Genomic DNA, 25,527 nt, shown 5'->3' with positions numbered 1-25,527 from the left:
CATTACTTTTTTAAAATAAACACGCATTCCAATTTTGGTTCTTGTAACACATTTCTGAAACAGGTGTGACAGTAAAGCATTTACCACTTTGTAATGTTGCCATTTCTTTTCACGACACAAAGATTTTTAGGGACTGAAGACAACGAGTGATTAAGTGTTTCTGCTGTCATTTTGTACCATTCCTCCTGCAAATGTGTGCCAAATGTGGTTTCGCATTGTCTTGTTGAAAAATGCATAGGTGTCCCTGGTAGAGACGACAGCATATTGTGCTTCAAAATCTGTGTGCTTTCCAGCATTAATGGTGCATCACAGCAGTGCAAGTTACCTATGTCAAGGGCACCGACACAACCCTATACCATGACAGACCCTGGCTTTTGGACTTGCTTCATGTACAGTTCTGGATGATGTTTTTCTTCTTTGGTTCAGAGCACACAATGTCCATTTCTCCACTAAAAAAAATAATCTACATAGGTTCAACTGATTTATCTGACCACAGTACATGTTTCCACTGTCCTATTGATGTAATGCACTGTTGAAGACGAAATATCCAAATGAATTAATATGTTTCTTTGAGGAACATTGTGTTTAAACATTGCAATAATTTCCTCAATAATTTACTGGCAATTCTCTGCCCATCTTTTCTCCTAAAGGACTATATCCTTCTTGGATGTTGCTTTTGTACTAAATCATAATTACAATCACCTGTTGACATCACATCTTTCAAATCATATCATTGTTTAACTAATTTACCTGATTACTAGTCCTAAATTGCTCTTTTACCAACTTTTTGGAAATGTATTGCAGGTCTGAATGACAGGAAAAGCTAGAGTTTGAGCATGCGAAATTTTTTGTATGGTGCTGCGAAAAGGGGCAGGATTAAACAAGATGATTAGATATTTAAAAACGCGAGCGATTGCTCCATATTTAAATTGTCTGTCCTGAAAGTCATGTTTTAATCCTCAATTGATCTCACACAGTCAAGTGATGCACATCTTTCTAATGCAGCAAACTGCAAAATTTGTCGTACGAGCTTGCATTTAAAATCTGACGCATTCGAATGCAAATTAATCAGAAGTCTATAGGGAGAAAAGTCCAGTGTAACCACAGCTAAAGGATGTATCTTTAGAAATGAAAAGAAGCTGACTAGACAAAACATGATTTTTTTGTGTTCATATTTTATGTGTCTGCAAGGAAATACAAGTCGAAGTAAATTTGGAAATCACAACTTTCTTTTGTTGTGTTTTTCATATTGTCCTAACTTCCTCAGAATTGGGGTTATATGTACTAGCATGACTTTAAAGTACAGAAGTGCATCTGTAATTCTGAAAAACAGAAGCAGTCTCATATTTTCAGTAACAAATGAGGATATGTTTATGAAGTGTTGTTATCCTTTAGGTTTTTTTGTGTTGATTTTACTAATTTATCATTTAAAACAAAAGCCACATTAGATAATAATAAACTTCATTGTTGCTTTACTGTTTACTGGAAATATGCCATTTTTGTCTTAGGTTCATGCTACTGGAGACAAAATTCCAGAAAGGTCCATGCAGTGGAAAGGACTGCATTTAGACAGTGGCAGCAAACCAGGAGGTATTGCAGTTTAATTTAATAATTATCCTGTGAATAAGAAAGCTATTTATGAATGCATGATGTCTTAAGCATGTTTTTGACAAGTCAAGCCAAACAAAGTACAACAGTGTTAAAATAAAAAATACTGCAATAAATAAAACCATCAATATGTTTTAAAACTATGTTTTTTTTAATAGTCGCAGAGATGCTGTAAGCTCTATTCAAAGCTTAAAAAACCAAATCGAGGAGCTGATGGAAGCCTCTCATGGCCTGGAAAACGTTTCCAGACAAATTCAAGAAATTGTGACAAACACGGAGGGAGCAGCACAGAGAGTGAATGTTATGACAGTTTTAAAGGAGACTTTCATGTGCTTAATTTGCCGAGGTACACACACATATAAATCTACATCATGAAGTGTCCTCAACTTCAACAACAAAATTTGAGTTTAACCTTAAACTTTGAAACCTCTTTGTTTATATGGAACCACTAGAAAGTTTTTCTCTGTAGATTTTATTTAATTATTATATTGCCAAAAGATGAATAATGTTGAATTTATCTCTCTTTTTAATACCATTTCCCCTCTACAAGCAATCATGGAACAACCAGTCTTCACGACATGCTGCAGGACTGTGGTGGGGTGCAAGATTTGTTTGGAACAGTGGAGGGAAAATTCGACCCAGTGCCCAAAATGTAGAGCGGAAGATTTTGTAATATTAGATGTTACAGGCCTATCCCCTCTCCTGGAAACCACCAAAAATTTGGTGTAATTTGTTTATCTGCAAGTTAAAGGATAAATGTTCAATGGAGTTTCGTTTACAGATTGATTGTAAAAATTCTGTTTAATATATTTGTTTATACTATGTTATGTGGACTTTCATTTACAGTTTATATGTGTGATATGTTTGGTCACAAATAGTTTTGAACTGCATTTTTTGTACTTAATTTTATTTACTTGAACCTCACATCTTGATAGTTTAAGTCACTAAGACTTATTTTCAAATAAAAATTATATAAAGATACAAAACTATTTTTGTCTTTATTAAATGCATTTCTAATTGTACAATTTGATATTATATTTAACACCAAAAACAAATTCATTATATTAAAGAGTTTTGTTTTTGGTGCTGTTTTTCAGCTGGCATAGGCCCACACAGAAACTTTGCGCACGTTGTTTCTTGTTTATTCTTGAACAAATTCCGTCTCACAAATTAAAAAAAAAAATTAACTTCATACCATTGTACACAACATGCTTATTAAAAGACTACATATTTTACTGCAGTATCATCTTTTGTTAAGTAATTTGTTTACAAGGGCTCAATTGTTTGCACAAGTTTATTTGGCCTTTTTTTATACAGAATATACTGTATTTAGCTGCATAAACAATTTAAATTTGGTGAATAACCTAAATATTACCTCAAATAAGTATTACAGACTTGTAATAAAATAATTATCATCATTAATCCTGACACCCATATAAAGACTTACTTACAAATTAAGTTTAAAAATTATTTTATTAAATATAAAAATATATTATTATAAAATATTTTATTTCTTGTTAAACCAGAATTTTTAAAAGTGATTTTAAATGAACCTGCTCTTTCTGGGAAATTTCTACTTTAAAGTGTAGCTCTTTTATTTTGGTCCTTTTGTTCAATCTTTTTGGATTGAAATGCCTTTTTAAAATGCTTTTATTATACAAAATAACCCTATTCGTAGATATTTATTTCCTTTTTAAGTGCTCTCCCGTTTCCCCCTTTTTTCTCGTGCGTTTGTTAGCCTGCTACTTTAATTTAATTCATAATTGCCGTATTGGTTAAAAATAAACTATAGTTTGTAGACTGTATTCTGTTTTGTTTGTATTGTAAATCTTTTGTTGTACTTGCAAAAAATAAATTGCAATTGCCCCCTCTGAAAGAAGTTTTTATAATTGTTCACTCAAGACGGAAAATTCTTTGTCATTAATTACAAACACTCCTGTCGTTCCAATCTTTAGAACACACATTTTAACATTTTACATTACATGACATAGCAATTAAATTATGAAAATTGTGAGATTAAAGCTAGTCCTATAGTCCAGAGATCCGGTCCCCGCGTCAGGTCAGGTGCGCCTGAAAATAAAACGCGCACACGGCGATGAAGGCGCACTCATTTCACAAGGGAGAAAAGTGAGGGGACATGAGACGATCAGCTTAATTAACTACATTTGGTCAACTAAATCTTTAAACACAACTCTCTTGAGCTCTCAAAGGAAGAAACGCAGAAGAAATTTGCTGTTAAATCAATTTTAGCAGAGCAACTGCCAGTCATTTTCACATTAGTTATTTGGGAAGATGTAGCCTAATAAAATGTTTTAATAAAAATAAATAGTTCACTGCACAGTCCCACAGAAGGCTACACTATAAATAATAGGCCTATTTTAATTAATTAATTAATATTATTATTAATATGATTACAATTAAGCTAAAATTGACAAAACGCATAGGCCTTTGAATGTTTGCTTTCATTTTGACATTGCTAAAAAGCGCACTTTTACAGTGTAGAGAAACATCCCATTATGCAGCAGCAGTCTAGTATAATAAATGCCTTTTGGATTTAAAGATGATCAGCCTGTGAAGTCAAGTTTGCAGTGTTATAAATGGAATAGGTATATTGTGCTTAAGTGCAATTACCGCGGATCAACCGAGAAACCTGCTGCAGGTAGGCTGGATGATAATCTTTTTAAAATATGTAGGCTAATTAAGGCTATACTGCTATTTGCTTATGCAAAATTAAACAACATTAAATATATTATAAACCTACAGCATATCGAATTTGTTTTGACTTGTAGCTCATGGCCCTAAAATAAAAATAACCTGAAAACAAGTTATTAAAATGTATTATAAATTAATAAATAAAATGACGGGTAGGCCTAATAATGGTTTATGATGGTTTACAAATGACAAGCAGACAATATCACGAAAAAAACGCACTTATGATAGCCAAAGATAAAGCTTTATTTTTACATTTAAAATGATGAAAAAAGTTTTATAGCCTATTGAGTTGCCTGTTATCCGTGCCAAACAAATTTTTACGGTAATAACTGAATTTAGGCATCTTTTTAAGGTATTTTTCTGGCTACACCTTATAATGTAACTAATTGTTTTGAATGACATTAGATTGTAACATTTAGCTTTTCCCAAACACTGATGTTGGTTGGATAATGTTACGTGAAGCGTGATGACTCGGTTAAGCTGATTTCACTGCATTTATTTACGAATAGTCTGATCGTGGGTCAGCTTGCATGTGGGCATAATTTGACGTTTTTACCTAAAACTTTAAACATTCATATGCCTGCTATTTTAAATAAAATTGAAATAAATAAGGAGAATAACATATGATTTAAAGCACTCGTTTGGCACTGAAGCCATGATCCGTCTGCATTAATAAGTGGTATCGTTGCATTACCATCATTAATAAAATCAGTAATAGCGAAACGGTGCATATTATTATTACTATTAAAACGTATATTACTGCCTTAGGTCAGTAAGAAAGTAAAGTAATAATAAATGTGAATAAATAGCCTAAATGAAAGGAACAAGAGAGACCAAAATCAGCCACCAGGTCTAGTGTCCACTTATGGATTTAAAATGCCCCCTCAGTTCTGATATCCTGGCGCCAGGCCTGGCTTGACGGCTCCGTTTTCAACTCCGCCCACCATCGCCGGCTGCATCCACGAACCTTCATAAAGCTTGCCCATCACTAAATGTGTATCAATTTAAATTTATTTAGCTTTTCAATTAATTTTAGTAATATTATTGACTAATATATGTTTTTGTGTGAAAGTAATTTGTGATTTTGTGGTAAGGCGAGGACACAGGAAAATTAAGGAAAAAAATTACCAACACTAACATATACAAGTTGGAAAACAAATTGAGGGCTACTAAACAAAAACACAACAACAGAAATTCAGGAAGTCTGAACACAACCAAAATGACCAGCTAAATGAAACAACTACAGAGGATTTAAAGACAAACAGTGCAGCTTAAACAAGTAACAAACTTAACATTTATCAATAATTACTAATCAAACTAATTCTAAATTAAAGACACAAACAAAGGACTCAGATAGCTTAAACAAAGCATTTTAATGAAATAAACAAAAATTAGGGCTGTACTGGGGTGCAGAGGACAGCCACAGAGCGAGAATATAAGTTTAGCACGTTCGCCTTACAGCTATAAGGTCGCTGCTTGAGCCTTGCCTTGTCATTAGGTGTTTCGGTGTGAAGTTTGCATGCTCTCCCCGTGTTCGCGTGAGAAAAGACGCTGCGTAAAACATATGGATAATTTGGCGGTTCATTCCGTGGCCTAATTGTAACTTATAACTAGCCCCGCTGTGTCGTGTTTTCCTTAAAACTGTCTAGCAGTCACTGTTTTTTACATCTTGCAAAATTGTTTCATTTTTAGCATTGAAGACGATAATCACAATAATATAGGCTTATAAGCCTATAGTTATAATAATATAACTTATAAGATTTTACTTTTAGACTCTTAACAGATTTTTTAAAATAAAAATATCGAAAAGACGAAACAGTGGCGCAGAAGGTAGTGCTGTCGCCTCACAGCAAGACGGTCGCTTGTTCGAGCCTCGGCTCTACCCAGATAGCATACAGTTCTGGGCCACATCTGGGCCAACTAAGGCACATATGGCTCACTTCTGGCAATGGCAGGAGACATATGGGCCACATATGTGGGCCAGATGTGGCCCGTGTGTGACACACCGGGTGTAGTGTGAGTTGTGGCCTGCCGTATGTGGGCCAGATGTGGCCCGTGTGTGACACCCCGGGTGTAGTGTGAGTTCTGGCCTGCTGTATGTGGGCCAGATGTGGCCCGTGTGTGACACCCCGGGTGTAATGTGAGTTCTGGCCTGCTGTATGTGGGCCAGATGTGGCCCGTGTGTGACACCCCGGGTGTAGTGTGAGTTGTGGCCTGCTGTATGTGGGCCAGATGTGGCCCATATGTGTCACCCCAGGTGTAGTGTGAGTTGTGGCCTGCTGTATGTGGGCCAGATGTGGCCCGTCTGTGACACCCCGGGTGTAGTGTGAGTTGTGGCCTACCGTATGTGGGCCAGATATGGCCCGTGTGTGACACACCGGGTGTAGTGTGAGTTGTGGCCTGCCATATGTGGGCCAGATGTGGCCCGTGTGTGACACACTGGGTGTAATGTGAGTTGTGGCCTGCCATATGTGGCCCAGATGTGGCCCGTGTGTGACACAGCGGGTGTAGTGCGAGTTGTGTATTTTTAGTTCCGGTTTAACTATAAATGAACAGGAGCCTTTGAAGTGGTTACAAATTATTAGAAATTGAAAATCAAAGTTAATTTGTCTTTCTAAGTTTGTACACTTTCGTTTTATGAAGTAGAAAATAGAAAATAAATATTGTAAATTAATGTACTGTGATGCAAGGATTTACATTTTTCCGATTGGCTACTTCTGCCTGTGGACTGCTAATGAGTGTGAGAGACTTGCTGCTTAAACAATACACAGACTCTGATGTGAAGCAGCAGCAGTTCTGTGTTTCCTGTGTTTTATTAACATTATTGTCCCTCATCAGGCGGTGAGAGCGCTACACCTTCTCTGAAAATAATAACATTGCATGTTCTAAATAAGACTTTCTGAGATTAAAAATGATTCTTTAGGTTATTAAGAATAGGAATAAGCTATTGCTTATCCGGGAAAGTAAATGTTTGTGACCTTATCACGTATTAATTCAGTTTATTTTCTCAATAATGGATTTATTTTTACTTTAAGGCTGCTATGAATATAAATTTATATTATCTGTTATATGTAAATGTTCCAGCATGAGTAAAATTCATAATTTTTTTTTCATATTACCTGGTATGTCTATAAACGTCTATAAATGCAATGGGTTTCATCATTTATTATGTTTTGATCCATTAATGTTTTGTTCAGTTTCTCCATTTGAATGAATTAAGACAGTGTCCTACCGCCACCTACTGGGTGGATTTAATTTGCTATTAGTACTACTTTTTAATGAACAATTTTACAAATGAATTCATAATCTAATAATGCTGAATTAAAGTGCTGTTATCTTGGTGTTATTTTTTGCAATTCTACATTTTTATAAAGATTTTGTTTGATTAAATGCCACATACAACATTGTTCTTTTTAATTTAATTTGAATATTAAATAGACATAAATGTTTTGTTTATGAATAAAATAACTATATAGAAAAAAATGTCAGAGAACTGAGCAGTAGAATGTGAATAACATGAATGTGTTCGTAAATAAGCTGATCTTTGTAAACAAAACAAAGTTTTATTTACTTATTCCACAAAACACAAAAAATAATAAAAATAAATCTGACCAATTTTAATGCGCACACCTAACCCCGCTCCTAACCCTACCCCTCACTTTGATGTCACTAGCTCTATTTGAGTGCATTGTTTCTGACATTGCATGTCAAACTGTGTGTCTCAGCTTGCATTTGCAAGTCTGCAATCAGATACTAATGCTTCTGCAACACAGCCCTGAGGGTACAATCCTCAGTGCTGGGAAACACCACACATTATCTTATTCACAAACTACAGCCAATTTAGTTTATCCAAAATTCACTTATACTGCAAATTTTTGAACTATGGAAGAAACTGGAGGAAACCAACAGAAACAACATGCAAACTCAACATAGAAAGGCCCAAAAGTCTATCCTGGTTCTGTGTGTGTGCACCTGTAACAGCGTCAACAACTTTTATAGACAATATGCTATTAATAAGCATATTAATTAGCAATTAGTTAATTGTAAATATATCTTAAAGTGCTATAGATTTTATATAACAAGCTACTGAATATTAAAATTAACAGTAAATATTCTAGAATTACAGCATGTTACATAACAGAGCAAGGACATGTTCACAGTATGTCTGATAATATTTTTTCTTCTGGAGAAAGTCTTTGACTAGAATAAAAGCAGTTTTTAAATTTTTTTAAAAGTGTTTTAAGGTCAAAATTATTAACCCCTTTAAGCTATATATTTTTTCGACAGTTTCAGAACAAATCATTGTTATAAAATAACTTGCCTAATTACCCTTACCCTAATATATATATATATATATATATATATATATATATATATATATATATATATATATATTCATTTATTTATTTATTTAAAAACATAACCATAAAACTGCCCCCTGGTGGCGAATATGTGTTTCGCTTCATCCTTGCTTTACGGTGGAGTGGGCGGAGCTTCGTGAATGACGGTTAATTTTTTCAAACGAGGAAGTGAAGTCAAGTCCGCCATTTCATCTTCTTCTTTATATCGGGTAAGTTATTATTTTAAAATCATATTTGTGAGATATTTGTCGTCAGGTAATGTTTTTATTTGTTAGAAAAGCCCCTGTTTTGAATAGTGACCGGTACTGAGTTGCTTCCTGTTTACATCTATGTAGATGTGTGATCCTCCCTGTCGACGTCTGTCATGGACATTTTATCGGCGCTGCCGATCCAACCTTCTCCTCTTCATTGACTCTATGGACTACTGCACTCCCAGCCTTATTCCCTTTTTCCTGTTTTTGTGATACTCGTCAATAAAGACTGTTTTACTTGCATTTGGGTTCCACGTCTTTTATGTGTGATCGTGACAACATACTGTAAAACAACAGTACATTGCTGGCAACTGCAGCTGCCAGTATTTTACTGTTTTTTTAACGGGACAATTTTTAACAGTGTAGATTATTTTCTTGTGCCTAAAGGGCTACTACAATTTATAGATAACAGCAGCATCGGTAATATTATAATATCAGATCATGCTGCTCTTTTCTTACAATTAAGATTACGGAGCTCTATAAATCAAACTAGGTATTGGAGATTTAACCCTTTAATTCTCAAAGATTGTGAATTTTGTTCTTATTTTATGTCCGAATTCCAGTCATTTTTTACTATAAATTCTTCTTCTACAGAAGATAAGTCTCTGCTATGGGAAACGATTAAGGCATTTTCAAGGGTTCTTATAATTTCTTATACAGCTAATAAGAGGCGGAGACAAACAGAACAAAAGGACATTCTAGATGCAAAACTTAGGCGGGCAGAGGGGGATTATGTCCAGAATCCTAGACCAAATAAATTAAAAGAAATTACTGCCTTACGCTCTGCGTTAGAGTCATTACATATAAGGTCTGCTGAGAGGAAAGTTAGATTTGCTAAGCAAAGGTTCTATGAACATGGTGATAAGCTGGGGCAATACCTGGCTTATCTTACTAAGAAAAAAGCAGATTCTCAGTTGGTGTCTTCTGTCAGGGATGATCGGGGGCATCCATCCTCTGATGTTACACTAATCAATAATACATTTGCTAACTTTTTTAAAACCCTGTATAAATCAGAATCCCCATTTAATTCATTAGAATTTATGGATGTATTTTTTTCTTAAATTAAATTACCCTCTATAGCGAGAAGGGTATTCCTGCACAACTGGAGTGGCTGCACTCTCAGGACCGCATTTTTAGGACCGCATCTTTAGGACCCTAGTTTTTTGTGACAGCGTCACCTCTCGGATTGGATCATGGATGCGCTAATGGACAACACGGATGACAAGGAAAGTGTAAGTACCGATTTTTCTATTAAGTTTTATTTTAAACTGTTAAAGTATGTGTTTATTTTGTAATGCTGCTGTTTTATACAGTGAGTTTATGCAGAAATGCCAGATTAGCCTGCATGATTTACCCCACTTTTAAGGGTCTGGGACAAAAATGTTACGTGACGATATTTTTTCCAGAAGAAGAATAAAATATTATAATAATAATTATGGATAATTTTACACAGCCAGAGTGAGAGCTGTTATAACTGTTAATAATTTTCTAGAGTTCGTTTTCTAGTTTGATTAAATGCTACGACGTTCGTAGCTCGTGACCATGGTTTAATGAAACATTGTTGATTTAATGGCTTGTTGACTTAACGGCTAATGTGCTTAGTGACATGTATTAAACTAAGATGGTAAAAGCACGTTTGATGTAAGAGTTTTAGATTTATCTATATTTTACTGAATTCGTGTTATTCGTTATATTACATTAGTACATTAAAAATTGTGCTGACTGCCTGTTTGCCCCACAATACTGTATGTGTTATTAGCCTGATGTTTTGTCATCGTTTTACAGTGATGAATGAGATTCTGAAAGTTAGGATTATTCTGCAGGTCTTAACCATATAAAGTCTCATATCTTTAATTTATATCAGGTATGTTTTACCTGGCGAATAAGAAGTTATGGCCAATATGATTGGATTGCTTAGGCTCATTGTAGGGGGAAAAAAAAACAAACTACAGGATGATTTTCATTGAGGTTATCTCAAACTGTTGAGTAACACTTTATAACATCTGCATACTATAAATAAATAATTATTAAGCATTTAATAACTAGTTAATTTATTAATATTTTATTTGTTTAGCATTAACTCTACATTAAATAGACATTGATAAGCAGTTTATAAATACAGTTACAAATGCTAGCTGTGTTCTTGAGTTTATAGCATATCTATGATGAAGTGCAGCTTATCTGTGGTGTTCATTTTCCAGAGGAATGTCTGGCCAAATAAGTATATAAACTGCATGCTGGGTGCTACTCATTTATGAATCCATGTAAAATGATTTGCTGTTCTGTGGTAGTATTTTAGTTCATATTTAAATTATTTTTTTTTCATAGGCCATCGTACATCCTCTGGGTGTCTTGAGGAGCTGGTCTTTGGATAATGCTGAGCAGGTCTTTCTTTCTGGTAAAGATTATCATAACAGGTCAGAATATGGTTAATTTTGCACAATGCTCAAAGAGCCTTTTTGTTACTGGTATATATGTTAACTCAACAGTGATTGTTCTCTATTTCAGTGAAGTAAAATAATTTAACAGACAGATTTACAAACAACTGACGAAAGAAGGGAGACCATTCAATAGGTGGGTATTGCTCTTATATACTTAAAAATATGGAGTTGGGAGTAAAGTTTCCTGTTTGGTTCTCCCAACAGTGCATACGCTTAAGCCAGAAATAAATAAATATATATATATATATATATATATATATATATATATATATATATATATATATATATATATATATATATATATATATATATATATATTATAGCTTACACTGTAAAGCAAATGTTTGTTATTATACCTCTTATATTAAATATTAATCTGAATTTTATTTCATAACAATTGATTAACCTTTTGAGTTCATATACATTGTTTTACATATTCAAGAATATATATATATATATATATATATATATATATATATATATATATATATATATATATATATATTCATTCATTTTCTTTTTCGGCTTAGTCCCTTTATTTATCAGGGGTTGCCACAGCAGAAGGAACTGCCAACTTATCCAGCATATGTTTTACACAGCGGATGCCCTTCCAGCTGCAACCCAGTACTGGGAAACACCCATTTACACTCATACACTTGAACATGGGGAGAACATGCAAACTCCACACAGAAATGACCACTGGCCCAGCCGGGGCTTGAACCAGCAACCTTCTTGCTGTGAAGCGACGGTGCTAACCACTGTGCTGCCCTATGTGCTCTATGCGGGTGAGTGGGATTGACAAACCACTTGGAGGGAACACCACTGTGCTGCCCTATGTGCTCTATGCGGGTGAGTGGGATTGACAAACCACTTGGAGGGAACACTCTTGCTGTCTTAACCAGACATTTTGTTATAAATAATCATGTGCGTTTCATGTTTATTCATATAACTGCTATTTTATCTCTTAGCACTTCATTTTTGTCTTGATATTTAATATCTCTTGTTTAAATACACTATGAACAGCAGCTGCGCTAATTATTTTCCTTGTTCCCTATTTCCACCTGGGGATATTCATCCAGAGGCCTCTAGAGATCGTAACCTGTGAAGAGATGATGCCACCATAGAGGACTTCTAGATGTATCCATAATCCTGAAACAGACCGTATCATGAGCAGATGCAGTGGTGGTCATGGAGAAGTGGAGAGCATGAGACTGATTAATGAAAGACCCCAGTGACAGATGAGTGCCCACATTGACCCTGTGGTCCAGCCTGAAAACCAGCTGGTGACCTACTCACACCTGCAGCTTCTCTACGATGGACGCCCAGTGTTTGCCTCCAGCGCCTAGACTGCAGCTCTGCATGTGAAGTGTGGCCAGAAGAGAAATGGTTGTTCCCAACTGAGTCTAGTTTCTCTCAAGGTTTATTCCTTCCCTTTCATCAATTGGTAAAGTTTTGTTCCTCCACTGTTGCCATTGGCTTGCTTGGTTTAGGACTTGTGGAACTGTGCATCGATGGATTTGCTTTTTTTTAGTGTTTGGATTTTCAGCAGTGAATACTAAACCACACTAAACTGAACTGAATTTAATAAATATTAAGCTGCTTTGACACAATCTACATTGTAAAAGTGCTTTAGAAATAAAGATGAAATTAATTAAAATTGAATTGAATAATTAACACGTTTCCATTTTTCTCAGAAAACATATTTATAAAGGTGCTGTTGACTTGAAATTTTCACCAGATGTTGATAACAATTTGTAAAGTAATTAGATTTGTTTTCTATTCATATATTTTTTTTCTTTGGTTTTCAGGTCAATAGCACCTTTAGAAATATGTTTTCTGAGAATAATGGGAACTTGTTGAATACTTATTTACCCCATGTGTGTATGTGTATATATATATATATATATATATATATATATATATATATATATATATATATATATATATATATATACTTGAACTTTCTTCTTCACTCTCATTCACAGAAGCTAAAGTCTACAGCCAGTCTGATTGCAGCAACTGAATAAACAGTGGGGTCAATTTTGTGGTTGAATTGCATTAATAAAAAAAAAAGTGTGGATATTTATATAAATGTACATTCTTGAATCATTCTTGCGTCTTGTCTCTCTAAAACCTTTACAACCTGGTTTTAAATTAGTAACTGCAAATGCTGAACCCATTTGATTTCAATTTATTTTCCTTAATACTGAGCTAATTTGTTTAATGTAATGGGGTTCATCAATATACAGTATTTTTCAAGGAATTTAAGACTTTTAAGGCACTCAACTCTATTTATTCATTTATATTTTAGGTGTAAATTCATTTGTTTTATTTTAAAATTGTTACTTAAAGCAGGCGTTTTACACTTTAACCTCTGTAATAAAAGTGCCTGAAAGTTTCCGCTATATAATCCAATTCGGTAGGTGGCGCAGTTCCAAAACGGGTCCTAGAAATGCAGTTTCACTTTGTCATCCAATCCGGTAGGTGGCGCTTCTGCAAAAAACTAGGGTCCTAAAAATGCGGTCCTAAACATGCGGTCCTGAGAGTGCAGCTACTCCAGTTGTGCAGGATTATACTATTGTCTATAGCTGATGTGACGCCTGCTGCGCTGTCATTTGTCTGCCGTGTCTGTCTGTGTGTCAGTTTTGCTCCCTCTACAGATGCGCTGTAACATTGCGGGGCATAATCAGGTGGATGGGGAACACCTGAGACTAAGTGAGCAATCTTTTATCAGCGTCCTGCCACTGTTTGAGGGAGAGATTCTTCCGGCTAAGGGTTAGACAGAGACCAGCGGCGTGCGAGTTGGCGGGGCGTTTTTGCCTAATGTTTGAGCACAGTGGGCTTAAATAAAACTTTTGTAACGTGATTTTTGGCTTCCCCCTCTTATTTTTTACTTGTTTCGCCCCGAGGGCGTAACAATTGGGGGCTCGTCCTTGTGAAGACAATTTTTTTGCGTCGATCGGTTTGTTTGGGTTAGATTTTCGTTTGGTAAGTGTTTTATTTTATTATTATTATTATTATGTTTTGCTTTGATTGTTAGCTTATTTTGTATTTTGTTAGGAGGGGGGAAGTATTGTAGTGGTTTGCAGGCAATTTGTGGTCTCCATCCTGCCCAAGTGTAATATTTGATTAAGCTCTAATCATAGTCTAATCCGTCAAAAGAAACCTAGCCAAATTGTGCAGAAATAAACTGTCCCCGGGTAGGTGAAGAACGTGTCTTCGGATACGTTATTTTTTTTTATTTTAGTTGTTTTTGGCTGGATCGGGGCTTGGTAGCATTTGTCTCGGGAGCACGGCCGAGGTTTGGGGAATTACTTGTTCATTGGTGGTTCTCCCAAACTTGCGGTATATAGTGCATAAATTCCCGGTTTGGGCCAGTTGAAGATTAGGGTCTACATTAGTGAAGAGTCGGGGAGGTTTTATTTCTGTGTGATTGGTGGGAATAACGGTGATATTATTATTGGATTGAAGTTAATTCGATTTTTTTTTCCATGGCGAGTGTTGTGGAAACGTTTGTTCAAACTCCGTCGGAGGACTTATTAGACTTGATGACAAAGGATCAATTATTAGAGTTAGCAACTAATTACGAAATTGAGCTCTCCGCACTTCAGATGAGAACGAAGGAGGGGATAAAGCAGATTTTAAAAGCGTCGCTGTTTGATCTGGATGTGCTGGTGGAAGCACCGACTCCGATACAACCTGGGGTTGGCGCACTTTCATTCGAGCAGCAGAAAGAGTTGTTGATGTTGCAGCGCGACACTGAATGTGAAAAACGGCGTTTAGATTGTGAGAAAGCTAAAATAGAACATAAGATTGAGGAGAGTCGATTGGAGCAGCAGCGCGTGCAGGTCGAGCAGAAACGCCTTGATCTTCTAAAAGAGGGTAAGTTCCTGCTGAAAGTGTTGTAGCCTCCTCTCCTAAATTGGATATTGATAATAATTTGCGCTTGGTTCCGCCGTTTAATGAGTCTGATGTGGAAACTTTTTTTCTGTTATTTGAGAGGATTGCTGTAGCTTTTGTGGAGTGACATTGAGCGCACCTTACTCCTTCAGTGCGTTTTGACGGGAAAGGCCCAGCAAGCTTATTCTGCTTTATCAGTTGAGGAGAGCCAAATTTCCGAAAATGTGAGGTCATCTGTTTTAAAGATTTATGAGCGTGTGCCGGAAAGTTATCGCCAGCAGTTTCGTTCTTTGGGGCGTGAATCCAATTAAACGCATGTAGAATTTGTGAGAGATCTAACTTTGCGATTTAATCGTTGGCGTATGTCGGCAGAAGTGACCACATTGGATGATCTGATAAATTTGGTTTTATTGGAGCAATTTAAAAATACGCTTCCAGATATTGTTGTCACTTACATTGCTGAGCATAATGTTAAGACCGCGTCCCAGGCAGCAGTGCTGGCCGATGAGTGGGAACTCATTCATAAAACTCATGCAGACGGGTTCAGAAGTGATCGCCTTTCTCCTTGCCTAAGTTCTCCATCTGTTTATTTGAACCAGGCAAGGCGTCCTAAAAGTCCATCAAATAGACACGATTTGATTTGTAACTACTGCTTAGAAGAAGGGCATTGGAAATCAAATTGTTCCTTTCTTAAATCAAAAAGTGCCAAAGCACAGCTAACTAAATCCACCGTTTTTGTGAAGCCCGCTGCGCTTGTGGGTCCTGCACCACTGTCCGCTCTGTCAGTTGAAACACCGGCGAATACATCAAGCGTGTTAGACCACCAGGATATTTTTAATCCGTTTATTTCAGTATGAGCAAGTTTATGATGATGTTGATATTCGGAACCGGGCACAGGGTTATTTCATCAGAGATGGGGTATTATTGAGAAAATGGTCTCCACATGCTGGTTTTTGTGTGGGGGATCCTTTTGTCCAGGTGGTGGTGCCCGTTAAATGGCGGCCGGTAGTTTTAAAAACTGCCCATGATGGTCTTGCCGGTCATGCTGGCATTAAAAAGACGTATGACAGAATTCTTTGTTATTTTTACTGGCCACGAATCAAAAAAGATGTCGCCAGTTATGTTAAAACCTGTCATACATGCCAGTTGACTGGTAAGCCTAATCAGCCTTTAAAACTGGCGCCTCTGCAGCCCATTTCTGCCGTATGCCAACCTTTCGAGCATCTCATCATTGACTGTGTTGGGCCACTCCCTCGCTCGAAAGCGGGGAGTGAATATCTGCTAACAGTGATGTGCCAGGTCACTCGTTATCCGGCCGCGTTTCCTTTGCGTTCTATTAACACTAAGGCTATTGTAAAAGCTCTCACTCAATTTATTTCTATTTTTGGCTTACCTAAAGTTATTCAGTCCGATCAGGGAAGTAATTTTACTTCAAACTTGTTTGCCGAAGTACTTCGTCATTTGGGGATTAAACACAATTTGTCCACTGCGTATCATGCGCAAAGTCAAGGTGCGCTAGAGCGCTTCCATTCCACCTTAAAATCCTTGCTCCGGGCTTATTGCGTTGAGATGGACAGAGATTGGGAGGAGGGCCTCCCATGGCTGATGCTGTCAGCCCGGGAAGTAACTCAACAAAGTATTGGCTATAGCCCGAATGAACTCGTTTTTGCTCATAAAGTTCGGGGGGTACTGGCTGTTTTGCACGATTAGTGGACAGATTTAGATCCGCCAGAAAAATTGTCGGATTATGTTTTGGGTTTTCATCGACGGCTTTCGTTGGCATGGGAACTAGCTAAAAAGCAGTTGGGTAGTTCCCAGAAAAAGATGAAGCGCCTGTTTGACCGTCGCACTGAACGCTGACAGTTTAGCGTGGGAGACCAGGTTGTTGCGCTCCTCCCGGTGTTGGGATCGCCCTTTCAAGCCAAGTACACTGGGCCATATAAGGTGACGCACATTGGCAGTAATGACAATTACACTATTTTAACACCAGATCGTAAAAAGAAAACACAAGTTTGTCACATTAATATTTTAAAGCCATATTCTAATCGAGACTGTGTCACACCAATGCAAGTAAATCCTGTAGCGCTGGATTATAGTTTTCCTGAGCACTATGCGCATCATGTGATGGATATGCAGGTGGAAGAATTGAAAACACCCGATGATTGCGTGTTACAGGGTAGGTTAAAGAATTCTGAGACTTTTAAAAAGTTGTTATTCGATTTTACACATCTAGATGCTACTCAACAACAAGAATTAATTCAGTTGTTATCGGAGTTTCCACAGTTATTTTCCGATGTACCGACACAGACGAGTGTTTTGACGCATGATGTAGATGTGGGGGAAGCCACGCCTATCCGCCAGCGCTTTTATCGTGTTCCCCTGAATAAACGTGATGTATTGAGAGCAGAAGTTCAGTATTTGCTTGACAATAAACTGGCTGAACCCTCTTCCTCTTGCTGGTCATCTCCGTGTCTTTTAGTTCGGAAGTTCGACGATAGTTTCCGTTTTTGTACGGACTATAGAAAATTAAATTCAGTAACAAAACCAGACTCCTTTCCTCTACCGAGGATGGAGGATTGTATTGATCAGGTCGGTGCTGCAAAATTCGTGACTAAATTGGATTTACTTAAGGGCTATTGGCAGGTCTACTTAAGTGAGCGTGCAAGGGAATTATCGTCGTTTATAACACCTGATGGGTTATTCTCCTACCGGGTGATGAGCTTCGGGCTGCGAAACGCGCCCGCAACGTTTCAGAGATTAATGAACAAAATAGTCGCGGGATTAGAAGGGGTTACCGTTTATTTGGACGATATGATTGTTGTGAGTGACAGCTGGCCGGAGCATCTTTGTTGTTTGTGCCGCCTTCTCGATCGCCTCTCGCAGGCCAACCTTACCATCAATCTCGCTAAATGCGAATTTGCAGGGGCGACGGTGACGTACCTGGGCAAGGTAGTGGGACAAGGACAGGTGCGTCCAGTGAGGGCGAAGGTGCAGTTGATAGATGAATATCCGGTGCCTGTCACTAAGAAAGAATTAATGCGCTTTCTGGGACTTGTAGGGTTTTACCGCTGTTTTTGTAGAAACTTATCCACAGTGGTTGCCCCTTTAACTGATCTGCTTAAGTCCAAAGCTTTATTTGTGTGGTCCGAGTGTTGTCAAACTGCGTTTGATGCAGTGAAGGCGTTGCTTACGTCAGCACCAGTCCTGATGGCTCCCCGGCTAGGAGAACCATTTAAGATTATGGTGGATGCCAGTAAAGAGGGAGCGGGTGCAGTGTTGGTTCAAGAGGATGATGTGGGCATCGAGCGTCCAGTTTGTTTTTTCTCACGAAAATTCAATAGTTATCAACGGAATTATTCTACCATCGAAAAAGAAGCGCTCGCGTTAATTTGGGCTCTCCAACACTTTGAGGTGTATGTGGGAGGAGATAGTTCACCTTTAACGATTTATAGTGATCATAATCCTCTTACCTTTTTGCACTCGCTTAAAAATCCTAACCAACGGCTTATGCGTTGGTGCTTGTTTCTCCAACCTTTTCATTTGGACATTCGGCACTTAAAAGGCTCTGAGAATATAGTGGCGCCCTGTCTAGGGCCCCCTTGTAAATATGGGTTTGTATTAACTTTCTTTTTATTATGTACATGTTTATGGTTTATTGTATGGAAACGTTGTTTCCTGTTTATGGGGGAGGGTGTGACGCCTGCTGCGCTGTCATTTGTCTGCCGTGTCTGTCTGTGTGTCTGTTTTGCTCCCTCTACAGATGCGCTGTAACATTGCGGGGCATAATCAGGTGGATGGGGAACACCTGAGTCTAAGTGAGCGCTCTTTTATCAGCGTCCTGCCACTGTTTGAGAGTCTGATTCTTCCGGCTAAGGGTTGGGAAGGAGACCAGCGGCGTGCGAGTTGGCGGGGCGTTCTTGCCTAATGTTTGATCACAGTGGGCTTAAATAAAACTTTTGTAACGTGATTTTTGGCTTCCCCCTCTTATTTTTTACTTGTTTCGCCCCGAGGGCGTAACACACAGACATCCTCCATACACTTAAAAATATAACTGGATACAGCATCAGCATATTCATTAATATCTGTGCCTTGATCATTTGTGGAGGCCTCTCTGAACACAGTCCAGTCTGTGCAATCAAAGCAGTCCTGTAATTCAGACATAGCTCCCTCTGGTCAAATTCTCACTTGTTTTATAGAGGGCTTGGTACTTGCGAGATGGGCTTTGTATGTTGGTATTAACATAACAGAAAGGTGATCTGATGAGCCAAGTAGGGAGCGAGGAACTGCTTTGTATGCCAGTTTAATGTTTGTGTACACATGATCCAATACATTCATACCTCTTGTGGCAAAATTTACGTATTGAAAAAAGTGGGGGAGCACTTTCTTCATGTTTGCCTGGTTGTAATCACCCGCAGCAATGATTACTCCTTCTGGATGAGAAGTATGAAGTCTGTTTATAAAATGGTATAATACATCAAGGGCTTGTTTTGTATCTGCATCTGGAGGGATATATACAGCAATAATAAAAACAACGGAGAATTCTCTCGGAAGATAAAAAGGGTGGCACTTTACTGTCAAAACCTCAATATCAGGCGAACAGTATGAGTAGATCATATTTACATCCTTGCACCATCTATTATTAACATAGATTCAGAGACCACCACCTCGGGATTTCCCGCTGAGTGTGCTGTTTCTATCAGCCCGGAATACATTTAGCCCCGTTAGGCTTATCGCTTCATCCGAAATGGAATCGTTTTACCACGTCTCGCTAAGAACTAGTTCACAACAGTCTCTCACCTCCCGTGTCGTTGTTAACTCGAGTCTGAGGTTGTCCAGTTTGTTTTCTAATGATCGGACATTTGCCACCATCAGTGAAGGCAGCGGTGTTCGGCAGGGAAAAGCTCTTAGCCTAGCTGCTGCTCCTCCGCGAACCCCGTGTTTCTGCTTGCGCATACACCGCCGCCGACGCCACCTTGTCCGGGTGGAGTCATTAGATGTCTCCTGTACTCTGCGGGCCTCTTCGCGACAACTCAGTAGTCCGTAGTCTTTTAGTGTTTCTATAATCCTCGGATCAAACCAGCAGTGTTTGCTGGCAGATTCTAGTAGCAACAGATTCTGCCTGTCATATATCAGTTTCGTTTTACTCATTCTAACACTATCTCTGACGCTATTTTTTGTCTTGTTCTGAGCTGATGCAGCTGCAACCCATCACTCATGCTAGTTGCTCCACTCCATGTAAAAAATCAAAAACCAATTGCCGATATCTACTGATACATTGTTGACCATCTAGAACCTATATTGGTAACACTTAACTTACCAAAAGTTTAATAAATGTTTACATGTTGTAGACATTGTAATGATTGCTTAGAAACATTTAAAATACAATCTACAGATACTACCCAAATAAGAGTAAACAGATAAGAACTTGAAAAATAACTTGGTCAACAGACTATCTAAAGGGGACCATCAAAATAAAGTGTTACCGTGTCTTTATTTGATGTGTTGCGTGTAAGTAGTTATTTATGTCATTTTTGTTTGCTTGTTTTCAGAAAGGACTGTTTATGTTTCTATTTTTGTGCGTCTATTGGCTTGCTGTTTTTACTGGGAGATGGTAGGTATAACCAACTTCTTGGGGAGCAACATAATCTCACTAAACAGAGGGCAACCTTTACTGCTTTCCTACACACAACAACAGTCTCTTTTCTATGGAGTGACAGGACATCGGAAGGAATTATTGCATCACTCTCAAGTGCTCTTAATGATAAGTGGTCACTGACTTTTTTTCAGAAAGACTACTTAGTTTTTGACTTTGGAATGCCTTGTTTATTTTTGTTGTGATTGATGTTTTGTTGTTTATTTGATGAGTAAACCAAACACGTGGGTAAAATAAAAAGTTTACACTTGCTATAATTTGTTTTAAGAGTGTTTATTCAGTGCAGCCAAATTTCTGTAGAACCCCCTCAGAGTGATACCAAATCATGAAGAGGAGGTGTTGCAGCGTGAAACTAAAACGATGTACAGAAAAACTGACAACGTAAAATAAATCAGAAATAAAAAAAGAGGCAAGTTTACAAAACATTTTTAAAACCAACAGAAAACAATGGGTTTTTAGTACACACACATAAGAGACTGCAGATCATCTTACTGCTGATGACCGATCCTTTAGAGCAGAGGATTATTGGTAAATCTCTCGTCAGTCTTCAGCAAAGTTTCACTGATGATCCATAATCAACACTAAAACCAGGATAGAGCGGCTCAGTGAATGTGGTCTGGACTGAGTGGATGAGGCTCATTGTGTCTCTATAGATGTTGTAGAAGATCAGAGTTCCTGCACTGTGATCCACAAACACTCCTATTCTACGACTGATTGATTTTACTGGGAGATTAGTGACTCTGTTATTGTGTGTGAATGAGAAACTGTAGGAAGAGCAGCTCAAACACCAGGTTTGAGTATTAGATCCAAACCAACACTCTTTACAGTATCCTTTCCTGCTGATGCTCTTATATGACACTGATATACACACACCTTCATCTCCACTCCAGTCAATCTCCCAGTAACTGCGTCCACACACACTCTCTCTGCACAACACCTGAGGCACACGATCAAATCTGTCTGGATGATCAGGATACTGCTGATTCTCTAACACACACTTCACCTCTCTGTTCTCCTCAGACAGAATGAGTTGAGTGTTTGCTGTGTTTGGATCCAGAGTGAGAAAACAGGCATCTGAACACAAGAACACACACATTTAGAACAACACCCAACACTCACTACAGCTGTGTACGTGTGTGTGTGTGTGTGTGTGTGTGTGTGTGTGTATGTATGTATGTGTGTGAGCGCATGTGTCTGTGTGTAGACGTACATTTGAGCAGTCCTGCTGTAATCCTCTTCTCTCCTCCATGATTCACACTGTAAACACACACAGATTTGCATTTAATTAGTTAACAATCACTAAGTGAAGTTTTATCAACTAATTTCAAGAGGAGAACATGAAATGATTGATCGCAGCTGGTCTTTTATCAATAATCAGCGATAATTCAATCGGATTGATCCAAGCCTACAATCAAAAGACCCAGGCCCGTATTAAGAACTCAGGGGCCCCTGGGCACATTGTCTTGTAAGGCCCCCTACCTGGCCGCACCCCTATAGTTGAATTTAAAAGCATATTATTGCCATGGCATATAATGCACAATGCTTCTCCAATCCAGTTCTATAAATCTGAGTTCTATGAATCTGAGTCTTTCATAATACAAACACTAATTTACTGTCTCTCTCCTCCTCTCCCTGTATTTTCTCTACTCTTCTCGTGATGAAGACTTGATTATAAACCTAAAAGTATCCGAAATCACAGACACTATACCTCTTCTCTCCCGTCTCTCTCCTCTTCTGGGCCTTTCTCTCTCTCTCCCTCTCTCTCTCTCTCCTTTTCTGTCTGTCTCTCACACGATGAATTCAGTCCGCGCTGCGCTGCCGTTAGCCTTCTCCGCCTGGTTAATGCTAGCTACTCATCATTTAAAGTTAATGTCTTCTTCTGTACCCTCATTCTCCTGATCACGGGTCTGTTTAAAGAAGGTGTGTATGGAAAATGCCTCAATAAAGATGCCTCCTCTCCTCTTTCTCTCGCGTTTGCTAAATCCACTTGTCCACTCATTTTTGATCTATGACAGATATAACGTTACACTAAAGTCCGCTCAGTTTAGTGCGGGTTATTACAAAACTGACGTTTCCGCGCTTGACCAATTACAGCATTCTGTTTAGTTAAAGAAAGAAAGGCAATTTAAATATAATAATAATATTAATATGTGATCGCGATTTTTTTGCTCAGAGGAAATACAGTTGTCTGAGCAATATAGTTTTTGAAGAGAGGGAGGCGCGGCAGGCGCCTATAATAAGGCTAAACGTTATTAAATACCCACGAGACACTTGTGACTTTTAATATCACATTTGCATTATTTTTTAAAAATGTTTCTTTCCTGTTAAAAATAAATATATTTCCAATCTGATATGTAATGGGGAGAAAAAAAAGTAGCACGAGTTAAATTGATGGTGGATTCGAACCGATGTTATGATTAATCGCGTCAAAAGATGATGCCGTGTGCCTTACAAGGTGCGCCACTGCGGCTGTTTTATTTCACTGCTCTTTACTCATCTTGTCTCTATCAATCAGGCATCGATGGGCGTAAACCCTGAATAGCTTATTCCAACTAGATGCGCTATTTGCAATTAGCCTAAAAAGACACTCCGAAATTGTCTTTTTTTTCTCCCCCCTCGCAGGGGCCCCTAGTGCCACGGGCCCCTGGGCCTGTGCCCATAAGGCCCATTGGTTAATCCGGCCCAGAAAAGACCAATTTCACTCTACTGCCTTATCTTCGGTTTGGAAGAATCCCCTCTTCCACCAAATTTCCTCCTATTTTTCCTTTACCAGAGGTAGGTCTCAAGAACTACCTGACCTCGGAGACCTTTATTGCTAATTGACCAGGTGGGAGCCCTGGGCTCAATTATCTTCAAACTCAGGGTTCTCTCCCAGGACAGCATGCCAAACCTACAAATAGCATAAGTATGAACTCTTGAAACACACTTTATTTGCTGCAGGCCAGCAGACAGATTTATTCTTATGAAACAATTTCTTATGAAATTCTTATGAAACTCATTATGCAGATTCATTAAAATAATATGTTTTTACAGTGTTTTCTGAATTCTGATTGGCTGATGATTATTTTATTACCGCACTAATAACCGCATTAAAAACAGCATCAGTGTGTTTGTAGCTATGAAATGAGGTTTGCATTTATTGTTTTAAAAAAATTTTTTATTTAATATTGTAGTAATGCTATAATACTTAAAATATGATGTTTTTTTTTTTTCATTTCATTCTATTTGTTAAAATTAGGTATTAATTAATACTGGACCGATGTTTGCTAACCGTCACAGGGTTCCGATTAGAGAACATGGAGTCAGTATTAGATGATATACACTGTAAAAAATTGCTGTTAAAAAACGGTCAGATTCTACGGTAAAATAATGTTTTTTTCACTAAAACAGTAATATTCTGTTAAAAACAGTGCTTTCTGGGTAACATTTTTGTTTTCGAGAAAGTAACCAACTGCAGAAAACTGTGAGCTAACATAGTTCAGATTCGATGTTTTGAAGTCTGTGTTTGAAATCACACTTTGTGTCCTTGTTCACTATTTCATACACTAGTTAACTAATATGGTTCACCTGACAGTTTTAATGAACACTAATGAGTGAATTCAGACACTGATGAACACCTGCTGTTAATAATTACAATTACTGAAGAAAATAAACAAGAAACACAAACAGTGACTTGAGTTACAACATTAAATAAAATAAAATAGCTTCAGTCTTAGCAGAGGATCATTAAACAACTCCACAAACAACAGCAGACACACACTTATTACTGACTGATTTGACTTGCATACAATTCTCATTGAGATCCAACAGAAATTAAGGTGTTTTTTGTGTCACCGTAATGGAGTGAGGGGCTGGTTTAGTTGGGCTCTTCACCCTTGAACTCATTTAAGAAGATTTTCCAACTGCTGTAATACAGAGTTTACAAAACGTTTGTACTATAGCAATAAAGTTGGGAAGTCAATAAATAGAGAAATCTATTTGTCTGAAATTAGTTCTGATAAATGTTTTGTTATAAATCTGGAAGAAGGGCCACATTCAATAGATTTTATGCTTAGTTGCAGGTATTAATTTAATTAATGAGGAGTGGAAACAGAGAAGATACCTCCGTAATTACTTAACAGTTAAGAAAAAACATACAAAAACAGTTCAGTTATGACAAATACACTCTCAGACCTCATGAATCTGACCTTGTATCTCAACAATGGTAACATCTCAAATGTTTCATGCTGCAATGCATGCTGGGAGTGGCACGGTACAAATATCCCAGCATGCATTGCGGTATAAACAAATGTTGTATAATGGTCTCACAGTTTTCTTTATTTGTGTTTGATTCTGCTGTTGTCTATGTTTAGACTTTCAGTTGCCTGTTTGTGAGTTAAACTGTTAATTTTGTTAGTTGTCACCATTATTGAGGTTCATATGCTGATTATTGATGTCTCTTTGAGTGCGATTTACACCATAGAGCAGTGTTATTGTCCAAGATATTCTTAAAAACTTTCAGAAATCATTGCCATATAAAGACATATAATGTAAAACAATAGATTTAATATTGAATAGGAGCAGTAAATTATATTATACTAAATGAGAACAGACTTTTAATA

The 25,527-nt window shown here is 37.6% G+C and overlaps 1 protein-coding gene and 2 long non-coding RNA genes across 5 annotated transcripts in view; 1 reads left to right on the top strand and 2 right to left on the bottom strand.

Moving 5' to 3' along the window:
- The window catches only part of LOC141381964 (uncharacterized), a 1,176,553-nt gene that overhangs the window by 680,119 nt on the left and 470,907 nt on the right, over window positions 1–25,527 (bottom strand). The window lies entirely within an intron of this gene.
- Window positions 10,027–12,981, top strand: LOC101886012 (uncharacterized). 2 transcript variants are annotated; one of them, XR_012402731.1, is made up of 5 exons: window positions 10,027–10,164; window positions 11,261–11,349; window positions 11,441–11,506; window positions 11,904–12,158; window positions 12,453–12,981. It is a non-coding gene; the product is annotated as an uncharacterized lncRNA (long non-coding RNA). The 2 variants fall into 2 exon arrangements; XR_012402730.1 differs by having other exon boundaries at window positions 11,904–12,222.
- si:ch211-237a4.2 overlaps window positions 20,826–25,527 on the bottom strand; it is a 90,066-nt gene continuing 85,364 nt past the window's right edge. For both annotated transcript variants that reach the window (XM_073948246.1, XM_017355684.4), the window contains 2 exons: window positions 22,137–22,183; window positions 20,826–22,000 (listed from right to left, as the gene is read on the bottom strand). In XM_073948246.1, coding sequence (XP_073804347.1) covers window positions 21,474–22,000; window positions 22,137–22,183 — 574 coding nt within the window. In that variant the 3' untranslated portion in view covers window positions 20,826–21,473. The remainder of the gene's footprint in view (window positions 22,001–22,136; window positions 22,184–25,527) is intronic.

Source organism: Danio rerio, chromosome 4, assembly GCF_049306965.1.
Source record: "Danio rerio strain Tuebingen ecotype United States chromosome 4, GRCz12tu, whole genome shotgun sequence".
In the NCBI taxonomy this organism is placed as follows: Eukaryota; Metazoa; Chordata; class Actinopteri; order Cypriniformes; family Danionidae; genus Danio; species Danio rerio.
The sequence above is the reverse complement of the archived record's forward strand: the minus strand, read 5'-3'. Positions and strand labels throughout refer to the sequence as shown.